At 41.6% G+C, this 12,212-nt stretch overlaps 1 protein-coding gene across 2 annotated transcripts in view; it reads left to right on the forward strand.

Moving 5' to 3' along the window:
• The window catches only part of LOC109638900 (E3 ubiquitin-protein ligase Midline-1-like), a 51,107-nt gene that overhangs the window by 19,000 nt on the left and 19,895 nt on the right, over window positions 1–12,212 (forward strand). For both annotated transcript variants that reach the window (XM_069520464.1, XM_020102083.2), the window contains exon 2: window positions 8,939–9,732. In XM_069520464.1, the coding sequence (XP_069376565.1) occupies window positions 9,007–9,732 (726 nt within the window). In that variant the 5' untranslated portion in view covers window positions 8,939–9,006. The remainder of the gene's footprint in view (window positions 1–8,938; window positions 9,733–12,212) is intronic.

Consider the following 12,212-nt stretch of genomic DNA (forward strand, 5'->3'; position numbering starts at 1 on the left):
AAACATATTCCCATGCTGTCCATATGTTAAGCATTATGACACACAATATCCTCTGTGATGTTGGGCAGCGGGGTCATTTCAGGCATGTTCGGGGTTAAACTGTGATCACATAGAAAAAGAAGTAGAAACAGGTTTCTCAACAGGGTGCGGTCACATAACTTCAAGCACCACTGCTGTGTTCACACACCTCAGCTCCACCAGCTCTCTGAGGCAAGTTGAAAACATCAGATTATAAAAGCGATGATAGCACTTTGGGAAATAACCACTTTCTAAACGCTAAGCTCATAATTTGCAGGCAACATTAATGCGATACGGAATCAGTGATGATGGAAGGTGGCGTTATCTAAATTTGTGGGGCGTTGAAAGTGAATAGAGCTCCATCATCCTAATGATGTGATGCTCCCAACTGAGAGTAGCTGGAGACTTTCTGGTGATTGAAGGGCCACAAGTGGGACTTCACGATGAAGAAAAGCCAGAACGTGCATCATGTAACTTTCAGTATCGGTTGCAGGACAGTGAACTCCATCAGCGTGATGCGTTATTCAAGCTACAGCAAGCATTAAGGGACTGGATGCAAATGAAGAGGGAGGAACAGAAGTTTGGATGGTAACTTTTGGGAAAGAAGGGAGGGGGTGTTTCTTTCCTTCCACATCCTCACTTTACTTTCAAATACTTTTAACGTACTTAGTGTTTATGTCACTATATCAAGGAGGCACATTAGAATATTGAATTATAAATTGACTTTCACGTTTAAATTAGTTGCAGCACTTTAGCAAATTATTTTGACATATTATTGGAACAATGTTCTATTTGCCTGAACTGAAGAGTAGAAAAAAAAACATAATTATCTCTATGAAGGTTTTTTTCCCCCATGTTTCATTTCGGCACCGCTTACCACCTCGATAATTCCTTCTTTTTTCTTTTTTTCTTCACATGACCTTGACGTCACTGCGTGTTTGTGTGTTGCTATGTGTGTGTGATGGTGTGAAGAACGTTCACCCCGTTGCAATATGTCCTTGACAACACAAGACTTGTTGTTTTTATGCCCTATAAACTCCAGCCCCTAAACATCACATCTAATTCAAATGCGGCACTGTACCCGATCTGGGTCACACAAGCAAGATCCCAGACAGAGCCCACACACACACACACGGCCAACGACAACCCGCAATCACAAATGTCACCCTTTATCATTATCACTAATAGCCTCGGCATCCCGGACTACAACCAGCCAATCCTGTTAGGTGTGACTGACCGCTTTCTGAACATGAAAGGCTGTGATTGGTCACGGCCAGTGTGGTAGGAAGCGGATTAGGGATCAACATGGCAGGGTGTCTGGAATCAGACAAAGGCAGTATGTGTGTGTGTGTGTGTGTGTGTGTGTGTGTGAGGAAGAGTGTGTGTGTCAACAGTTAGTGTTGTTAACTAACGATCCAGAGAGTGCAGCTTTATACTGGACAGGAAGTGGACGAGGGAGATGGGAAGGTTGTAGCGGAGAGGAAACAAGATGAGGAGGAAGAAGAGGAGGAGCGAGGGATGTGAGGAGATGAGAGTTAATTGGAAATCTAATTCTCCTTTGAATTTGACGTCTAAAGCTTACAGCTTTTTTATCACTTGTCTAAATGTGGAGTTTCTTCAGCTCTGGGTTTGGGCATCGTCACCTCCACCCGAGTATAGTTGATCTTTTTTCAGTCCTAATTGGACTCACGGCTCCTGCACCTGCACTCCAGCATATTATGGACCATATGAGAAAGGTTTCCTCCAGCACAAGCTGCAAGATTTATCATGTGCTTCCTACAAGCAGTGGCCAAGACAAATATTTTGCCTGGAAGTGCTGTAATGCTGTCGTATAATATTTTGCTGAGGGAAAATGTCAGCACTCTTAAAGCATGGCCACATCTACACATACTGTGCAGCAGGGTAAACATATTTATTCTGGAAATATCAATTTACTGGGGAAATGTGCGGCGACCTTGGCACGGAAAGCGCGACCCTGAAAAGACGACTCGTTCCCGGCGACTCTGCGAGGTCAAGGTTTAATCTGTCATCGCGCGCTATCCACTGCTGCTGCTGCAAAAGCAGATTAGGGGTTTTTTTTGTGAATGGCAAATCCCATAAGCAGTGGAGTTGATCTTGAAAAATTCGGCGACAGATTGGAGTAAACACGGTGTCAGAAGGTTTTGATGTTAAAGAAACTGGGAAGTTTAAAAAACAATTACAAACACATTGGTAGAGAGTGGGTTCCATAATTCATATAACATTTCAATAATTTATATAGTTTTTTCATAAAAATGTGAATAATTGAGCGCCGGGTCTCACTCTGCATGTCCCTATTGTGAAAGTAGGATATGTTTGTGAGCAGGTTTAATCATGTGATACTAAAGATTGCAGACGTAACTGCAAATAGCTGCAAATTTAAACATCGCAAGCTAGTGCGAAAAATTACCTGATGTTAGTTCTGCTGTTGTCATGTTTCGGACAGTTTCGATTATGAATTTTGCACCAATGCCATTTTTTTCTCCTCCACAACGTGTCATTATAAAAGGCTGACAGGCAGACTCAGTTTCAGCTGCTTCCTCTCACTTGCTTCCAACGTTTCATGCGTGTTTGCTATTTTCCGCCTCTTGTTAGTTAAGCGAGAATTGGAACAGCGCAATCATACAGTGGGACACACACACACACACACACACAGATGATGATGATGTGAGCCAGGTCAATAGAGATGACCTACTTCTCAGTTCTACTCAGTGGACTGCCACAGCCGCTCACATCAACCACCCAAATGTGTTTTTTCTCTTTTTTTGGCAGTGGAGAGTGGGTGGGGGGTTAAATAGCTTCTTTTTTTTCTGCTTACTAGTATTATTGTTGAGTGACTTCATGTCATGTCATTTACTGGGAGGGATCTGGAGAGCCATTGGCTCCACTCAGAGAAGCACAATTTCTTCAGCTCAATTTGTTGAGAGATAGCGTCGCTGAAATATTCATTTCGACGAAACGGAAATGAAATAAAAATTCCCCCCGAAGCAGAAGTTGAAGAGAATATTCGAAAGTTTCCACTGTCAGAATCATCAGAATATGAAACTGAGTAGACCCACAATTAACCACAATTATCCACAGAACAGCAGCAGAATGTGCAGCTCTCTGGATTTTACAGGACTCACATTTTATTCCCCATTTCTAAAAAAGACATGTTTTTTTTGGGGGGGCTCTTGTTGAATAAGTTTTTAGAAAATGGATTGAAAGAGCTCCCATGAAAATTTTAACAGCTTAAACTGTGAGTGGAAAAAAGAACAACCTCCTTGGACCCGACGTTAATAAAATATTTAGAAGTGGAGCGACAGACTAATGGGGGGGAGTCGCCCCTAATACAAACAGGAAGACAGATCAAGAGTCAGAGGGGTATAATGTCATTCGTTAGTCGTTCTCATCGACGTATTTGTTTTCCGAGGAGCCATTGCACATCCATCAAATCATCAAAATGGACGTTTGATTTTGTGCTGACGAAAATGTTCAGTTGAAAAGGTTATTTTGTTGACATTTACGGATCAGAGACCATCCGGGAAGTTTTCTTTCTGAATCCAAACCACCAGGCATTCAAGAGCAAGCATCAGGGCAATGACATTTGCAACCATCAAAATAGAAATGCAGCATTTAAACCCTGTTACACTCAGAGGCAGGGAAATAAGAACTGCCGGAGGTAGAAAGAGAGGGAGGGATGGATTTGTCTGAAGGGATGAAGATGTACAAGCGCCTGAATATATTGCTGTCTGTGTGGGAAATATCACAGTGATTCCATGACGCAATGTTAAGAGGGTTACAAGCTGTAAGTTGTTTATTTTCTGAACATCTGATGCCGATATTAAGGAATAAAACATTTCTGATACTGATATATTCTTTTGGTTTTTTAAATAATGGTAGTAAACGAACCCACTGTCTAATATTTTACACCATAAAACGTGATATAAATAAAAAGAAAACCAAAAATATAGACATCAAGTTAAGAAAATAAACAAGTTTCTTTGTGCTTTGTTTATTCTGTGAATGGTGGCTCAATTTTATTGTTCATCAGATGAACTGGTCGGGCTCTAATCATTATGTTTTTTTTCTAAATCATTAACTTTATAGCTTTCAGTCACATGTGAAGTTTAAAAATCTTTGTTTTGATCCGTTTCATGATTTCTTGTGATTAAAGTGATCACTGGTAAATTTCCCATTTCATAGTTTTGTTTCAGTTTATAGTTACAACAGTCAACGTGAGAGGAGGCTGTTGTTGCATCATCATCTTGTTGTTGGACAAAAGCAAGAATGATGCAGAGGCGTGAGGGATGATATCAGGTTTACTTGTGCTGTTCATGTTTTTGTTACCAAGCCAAGGTTCATGGGTCTGTGATAAAAAGCAATACAAATCAATTACAATCAAGATATGGGTGGAAAACATATCTTGTTTTTTCCACCCATTGGAACAGATGTCAGTTTACACAACACAAGCCTCATTGAACACAGAGCCTGTTCATGTCAGCCTGTGCAACACATGAGGGGCAGAGTTTTACCGTCTGTGTGTTGCATATGTATTTCTTGCACTTGATGCATGTATACTCTGTCTCCCTGTCCATCTTGTGTCCACACACACGGCAGTGTTACTTGATGTTGCGACTGAAATCCACTTGTTTTGTCTTTCTGCTGCTGGACTGGTCTGTCGTCTCGGTTATCAAAGCACATAATACTGGAAATAACCTGGAGGTTTTCCAGAGATATCGTTGCACGGAAAAGTTCGCGGCTAGGGAAGGGATTCCCCTTTTGATCTGAAAACTCCAGCAAGGATAAGAACCCCAAAGTATTGTACTGGTCCATCTCCTTCATACTCTCTCAGACAAAATGCTGCCCCTCCAAATACATGAGTGACTGCCATCCATGTTGGCCCTGGTTGCCTCCTTATTAGCAGCTAGCTGCTCTTTTGGAGCTGACTGATGGTCAATCTCATCCTCTTCTTCAAACTCCCTGTCAGACTCTGAATTGACAGAAACATGATCCTCATATGCTGAAATCTCTTTCTCTTCATCATCTTTCAACGTCTCTCTCTTTTCATAAATGAATTTCTAAGTCCATCTGAGCAGAGAATCTTTTCGTCATCTTGACCGATTGTGTTATGACTATTTGTTGTATCCCGCCCCCAATTTGAAGCTGAGATAGAGTGTAAGAAAATGTAGAACGGACAGAGGGTAAAAGTGCAGGAATGAGGTGAAGGTGCAGGGTCCAGGTAGAAGGAGAAGAGAAGTTACAAAGCATAAATGTGTAGGGGGGTGTACAGTGTGCAGTCATTTGAAATATCCTCTTTTTATGTTCTTCACAGAAAATAGCCAATTGCAGCCATGTTTCAAGGCATTTCACAGTTTTGAGTTATGTGAAAAGGAATTAGTTTTGTATACAGCAAACAATTGCTGCAGAAATCCGTATCTATGTTGTGTTTTATGGTAAAAATAATGTATTCCTCACATGCAGCAGTTGCAAAAGGAGGAGGAAAAGACAGTGTAGGATTCCTCCACCAGTGACTCAGCTTTGTGTTGCCCCCCACTGAAGAATATCGGTACTGACGTTCTCGTGGTGTAGGCTCAGGAGATGCGCCTCTCACACACGGTGGCAGCTCTGACAGTCATGATGCTCAAAGTGATGGTGGGAAAATAAACAACTTCGCTGGGATTTTTTATCAATTTCCTCCCCCAGTTTCCTCCTCCACTCTCCAGCTGTCCGCGCTTCTTCCTCCCCTCAGTGACACTTCCCTCTGTCAGCTCAGTGCATGGTTCAACAGTGTCACCTATGGTATGCTGACAGGCATTTCACCTAGTCTAACCTGCCAATCTGGATTTGAGTTTGTGTATTTGTCTTCGCCTGGATGTGGTGGCGTTATTCTCTTTATTGTTTAGGGGCCTCCAGGTTTTACCTCCTGTCAGACAGGAACCTGTCACACCTCCGTCACCGTCCAACTTCCCCCGGCATCGTCAGCAACTTCATTTTCTCTACTTTCTCAGCTTCTGTAAAATGCTGTCTGCTGGTATATAATTTGTGTGCAGGAATGGACTGCAGAGGAAAACAATATCCATTAAAGCATCACTGTGTAGCTTTTACTGAGCAACTGCGCCCTCTGCAGCCCCACGTGATTAATTGTTTTGCGCTCCGAGTGATTAAGTGGTTTTCTTGGAGAGAAAAAATAAGTCCCTGCCTGCTTAATCCCACTCACTAGACTGGGGATATTACCCATGATCCCCTGCTTCCTGAACCAGGACAGCTGCTGTTGTATCAAATCCACCAAACTCTGATTCGAATTCTTCATATTTTAAGATTTTCTTTTTTCCGATCTACATTTTAGCTTTACTCTTGAACTTGCAATTCTCCATACTCCTGCTAATCAAAGGTAAGAAAGTCAAATGTAGTGTTGCTGTAAGAGTCATTAACATTACTTTGTTGCTAGTTCTTCTGTCTCTTTATCATTATTATCTGACATGTTGACCTATGCAAAACAAGCATTTGCCTTGAGGTTATAGTGTTTTTTGTCACGATTGTGGATTAAAGGAGAATGCACAGACACGATGATGGTTTATGATTCTAACAAACAAACAGATGGAAATCTTTCAACTTTCTGTTCTTCACTCTCTTGCACACACTTTTGAAACTTGATGATTTTACTGTGGAGCTGCTATCGTTGCTCTTCTCTTCTTTCATGCAACATGTGCTCATCTGGGGACACATCGTCCAGACCAACAGGCCAAAAGTAACATGACATCCTGTTCCCCTGACACCTCTCCCAAGTTTTACTGGACTGTCAACAAGCTTCAGTCTTCACCGGCTAAATATCTCTGGAAATACAAGCACCTGAGGGAGGCTCTGTGGTGATGCTGTGTCTCTGGGAATGTGGGAGTGCATGTCCTGGCATGCAGGGACTCACAAGTGTGAATGTGTGTGTCTCTCTGAGGCTTTGCTGTGTTTACAGCTGCTCTCAAACACACACACCCATGCAATCTCATTTGAAGCCGCTGAATCGCCTCCATCTCATTCAGTATTTATCATCTCTCTCTCGACAGTTTATCCTCATGTGTGTTTCATTCCAACATTAGACCTTCCCTCTCTCATATTGAAATAATAGATCAGATTTAACTTGCATCAGTTTAATTCATGTCTTCAAAAACTGCGCTGCAAAATAGTGCTCTGCCTTCAAATATCTCAGACGATAAAAAGTGCTCAGGCTGCAGAGAGCTAAAGTGGTGACAGTTTATCTGCAGCAGTTTTCTTTTTTTAATCCAGCGATGAAAGGAAGCCATGCATAAAGACGGTGAGAGAACCAGTGGGAGGGACTTTCTGTTAGTTGACTCTGATGCAGCCGAGCCTTAAAGCTCAGTAAACAGTGACATCTGCTGAAAACACTGCTCTGTCTCTCCTGCTTCGGATATAAGCATTTCTTTTCCCTTTTGTTATTTTTATGATATGTAGGTTCACCATTAAAAAAACTTAATTAAGTGGAGGATTGTTTATAGTATTGATTTCCAGGTCAAGCTGATAATCTTTAAATAGCTCAAGAGAAAATATCTGTACTTATTTTGTTGCTATGCCATTTGATACAAATTAAAAAACTTAATTACTGTGTTGTATTATCTTGAATAGCTTTGTGCTCATCTTATCTATATTTTTTATTTTCTTAGCCATTTTCTTCATTTGAAAACGATTGCATTTCCTTCAAGCATTTGTTTAGGTTTCATCTTTTCTTAAAAGAAAGAAATCCAAATTCACTGCCTCAAACTAAGTGTTGGAGATTAAACCATAGTATTTCTGTAGGGTATTTATTTGAATATTATAAAAAAAATATTTTTTTACAAGCTACTAAATATAGGGTGATGGTAAAAGTAGATTGAAGTCATGTATGCAAGTGTAAAGTTACATTTCTCAAAAGCTCCTTCCCCGTATGACACAAATCAGTGAGCCATTTGTGAAAAGGTCACAAACACACACACACACACTTTACTACACACAGGTGACTGCCCGGTTTTCACTCAGCGACCCACTAACAACACACAGGGTCAGATGGAAACCAAGAGTCAGAAGCAGTAAATGGACATGTGCACCTATTACCAACCGACTACAGCTGTGGCCGCAGCTGTCGCCGCCGCACCAGAAATGAAAGCCACGCCCCCAACGCCACACGAGTGCTTGGGGTTTGAAACAAAGTCTCAGTTGTATTCAAACATTGCAATTTTATATGTGGTGACACAGCTGTAGTGTCGCCTTCCTCTGATAATGTTTGAATCACTGAATGAATAGACAGACGGACTGATGATGATGATGATGTGTGTTTTCGGTCTGTGTTTTACAGAAAATAGGCTTTCTGATTTTAAGGATCTGAAATATTAATATCAAGTTTGGCACTATGCATTGTGTGGGAGTCCTGGGTCGTTTTTCTCTGCAACTAAATCATAATCATTTCATAATTTCACTGCAAATCTGCATCAGTTTCCTCGTCTTCATCCTGCTCTGACTCCTGCTGTGTTGTTTTGACAAGGCCAATAAGAATAGTTTCTTATTCACAGTCATTCTCACTGTTGTTTCATATTCAGCTTTGTGTGGAGACAGTTTAAGGATCTTGTCAGTTGTTGGTTTTAATGTCTGATGATAAAACAAGCTGTACTTTCAGTGTTCTGTTTGACTCGTTTTTGAAAATATCAATTTTCTCACATTTTCATGCAGACCTAGAAAAATCAAGCACTTAACACTGCCAGTCTTTAAGTCCACTCAGTGGTCTGCTCCATTAAGATATAAGCTCTCCCAAGAAAGCAGTGAGAAGTAAGCTGTTTCACACCATTTAATCACAAATCCCTTTGCTTTCTTTTTCCTTTTTTTCCCCTCCTCTCTTTCTCCTCTTCCCATCGACTATCTCTCTGTCTCTGGCCCGCAGACAGCTGAGCAGCCCCTCTGGATTTCGCTGACGCCGCGTCTGGTCCCGCCTGGCCTCCTCTGAGCAGAATGGACACTCTGGAGTCAGAGCTGACCTGTCCAATCTGCCTGGAGCTTTTTGAAGACCCACTTCTGCTCCCCTGCGCACACAGCCTCTGCTTCGGCTGCGCCCACCGCATCCTGGTCTCCCACTGCGCCACCAACGAATCTGTTCAGAGCATCGGCGCCTTCCAGTGCCCTACCTGTCGCTATGTTATTTCTCTGAGTCCTGAGCGTGGATTAGAAGGCCTTAAGAGAAACGTGACCTTGCAGAATATTATTGATCGAGTTCAGCGGGCCTCATCCTCAGCTGGGCTCCCTCTACCGCTTCCACTGCCTGCGCCCCACAGCGGGCCCAACTCTCCCAGCGAGGAGGGAAGCAACCGGTTGGCACTGGTCCCCATCAGCGCCGCCATGTCCAGCCCAGGCACGCCGCCTGAACCGGTCCAATGCCAGTTCTGCGAGCAGGACCCACCGCAGGACGCCGTAAAGACGTGCGTGACGTGTGAGGTGTCGTACTGCGAGGAATGCCTTAGAGCGACGCACCCCAACAAGAAGCCGTTCACGGGCCACCGGCTCATTGAGCCCATGCCAGACTCCCACCTCAGAGGGCTCCAGTGTCTGGAGCACGAGGAGGAGAAGGTGAACATGTACTGTGTCACTGACGATCAGCTCATCTGCTCGCTGTGCAAACTGGTCGGACGGCACAGGGACCACCAGGTGGCAGCACTAAGTGACCGCTATGAAAAACTCAAGGTAAGGGCAGAAGTTTTATTTGATTATTTCATAATTTGGCCTTGAATTCTGTAAACACAACCACTTTCTCCTATTAAAACCAAGTCAGATTAGTTTTGATGACGGATACGATTTCGAGATTCAACCCATCCTTTATCTAACACACGCAGAATAATGAATTTTAAACTTTAATTTTGTTCCGCTCTGCAGTGTGATATTTCCCATTATCTTCACCCAGGTATCTAACTCAATTATCAAGTGAGATTTGTATCATCTCACGCTGACTTATTATCTCTCCTGAATAATTAAGCAATTAGCCTAATCACTACACCATGCCAGTGTGCCCGGGGGGTTTTCGGAGGCATGTGTTCACAGTGAATATGGGGAGTGTCATTAGTGACGAGGCATGGCGTCTTCAATGAGGTTGAAGGTTAATGAGAGACAATTGCCTGCCGGGTGTAGGTGGGCTTAATTGAGCGTGGCTATGAGAATATGCTCGTAATGGCTGTAGAGGCAGTAAATGTGTGTGTATGTGGGTATGGCGTATGTGTACGTTACCCCGGAGTGTGAAGGGATGAAAATAATACCTGTAATGTCCACAGGATGCTGCTAGCAATCTAATAATCAGCCCGTTTTCATACACTGACTTATATGTCTTACAGTAAAGCTGGGGAAACTTGTGATACGGAAAAAAAAAGAGAAAAACACTGACTTAAGACAGACATTTCAAGCTAAATATACACCCAGTTAATTTAAAACATATCGTAATTAAAAACTCATTTAAAATTGCATGTTTAATGATTTTTAAAAGATATACTAATTGCCAATAAATAACTTGCTCATATATATTCTGTTTAGAATGAAGATATTATTTCTACTCTATTCATACAGTTATATTGCCTTTTGTTTATATTGCACATTCACTATTATTGCCTTTATCAATGTCAATTAGTCATTGTGGGACTAATAAAGTAAATAGAGTATAATCTTATCTTACCTTGAAGTGTTTCAGCCAGAGGATTATTTCCAGTGACACTTAAGACTTACCAAAGTTTAAATATTTTGCATAGTGATAGAAAATGTATCTTCAATTTTTTTGATTATCAATTAATTGTAATAAAAAAAATTAAATTTTATTTCAGCTTCTCAGGAGTGTGGATTTTCTGCTATTCTCTCTTTTATATCACTGTAAATGGAATATGGCTTTTGGACTGTTGGTTTCACAAAAACAATATTTGTCCAGCAGATTTATTGAGGTGCAACTCGACCATTTGGGTAAAAAATATAAAACATGCTGATTGTCTGACACAATAGTTTCACTATACTGATATTCTCACGGATCACGACGTGTTGTTTACCCAGGGTGCATTTCCAGCAATAATTAACTGAATGTGTGATTGCACCTTGTTAAATGAAATGCCATGGCGCGACAAACAAAGGTTTGAAACACATGTTCAAGTGTGAAGGAGTTTGTAATAGGTCCTCAGAGAGGAGTGATTTAATGGTAGAAACCGAATCACAGGTATGGATACGGAAAGAAAAAAAAAAAAAAAAGGGCTGATTCTGTTGTTACTGGAACATAAGTGCTCTATATGGAACTAGCAGCTGTATCGTATACTACTCCAGTAATTATTTGTTTTTATAGAGAAATAAAAATCTTCTCACACATTTCTCATTATCCCCCTGGGATCATCTTAAATCTAAATCTAGACACTAATGCACTGTCCCATCTATTACTACATGCCCTCTGCTGGTTGGCACCGTTTGCCTTAGATTGATGGTCTTGACTGCCTTTGTCTTCCCAGTCGCTTCGTGCCTTTAAACCGTCTCACCTTGCGTGTTTCAGCACATTTGAGCAGAGAAGAATAATTAGCAGGAAAGTTACAGGTCGGTGCATCGTCTAATTATCACGTCTCTGTTTCTAATTATCGTGCTTATCTCCTGCCCTCCCTCTCCCTCCATTCATCCGCAGAGACAACGCAGGATGGCACGGGTCAGCATTTATCATACAGGCTAATTATGGAAATAACTATGTAGGAGCGGATTTATTCTTGGTGTGTCATGCTCACAGGTTACCACATATTACCTGTCTGCATAAAATATGGAAGACGCTCTTTTACTGCACAAACTAGAAATCCTAGTTTGTGTATTACTCGTGCAGCACACGTGTCCCCACCTCAAGAAACATCCTTGAAAGTTGCATGAGAGGCTGAACACATGAAGCACAGTTGCAGGCTGCGTGTGATTTACACTTTGTTAAACTCTATAGGTTTAATTGAAATTATGTGCCTGAGGATTTTGTGCACACGCTGTTGAACATAAAGAAACTGGAAGAAAAGATGTAATTATTCTGCTGAAAATAATTAGAGATGCATTCAGAGCTCTTATAGGGATGCTAAGTAAATGAAACCTTTCTTCCCCAAAGGCATCTTTGGTTTCTTTGAACCTTGACTGACTAAAACTACATATTGAAATCTTCATACGGACAACCTCTGGAAAAT

The sequence above is a fragment of the Paralichthys olivaceus genome, chromosome 24 (assembly GCF_024713975.1).
Source record: "Paralichthys olivaceus isolate ysfri-2021 chromosome 24, ASM2471397v2, whole genome shotgun sequence".
NCBI lineage: Eukaryota > Metazoa > Chordata > Actinopteri > Pleuronectiformes > Paralichthyidae > Paralichthys > Paralichthys olivaceus.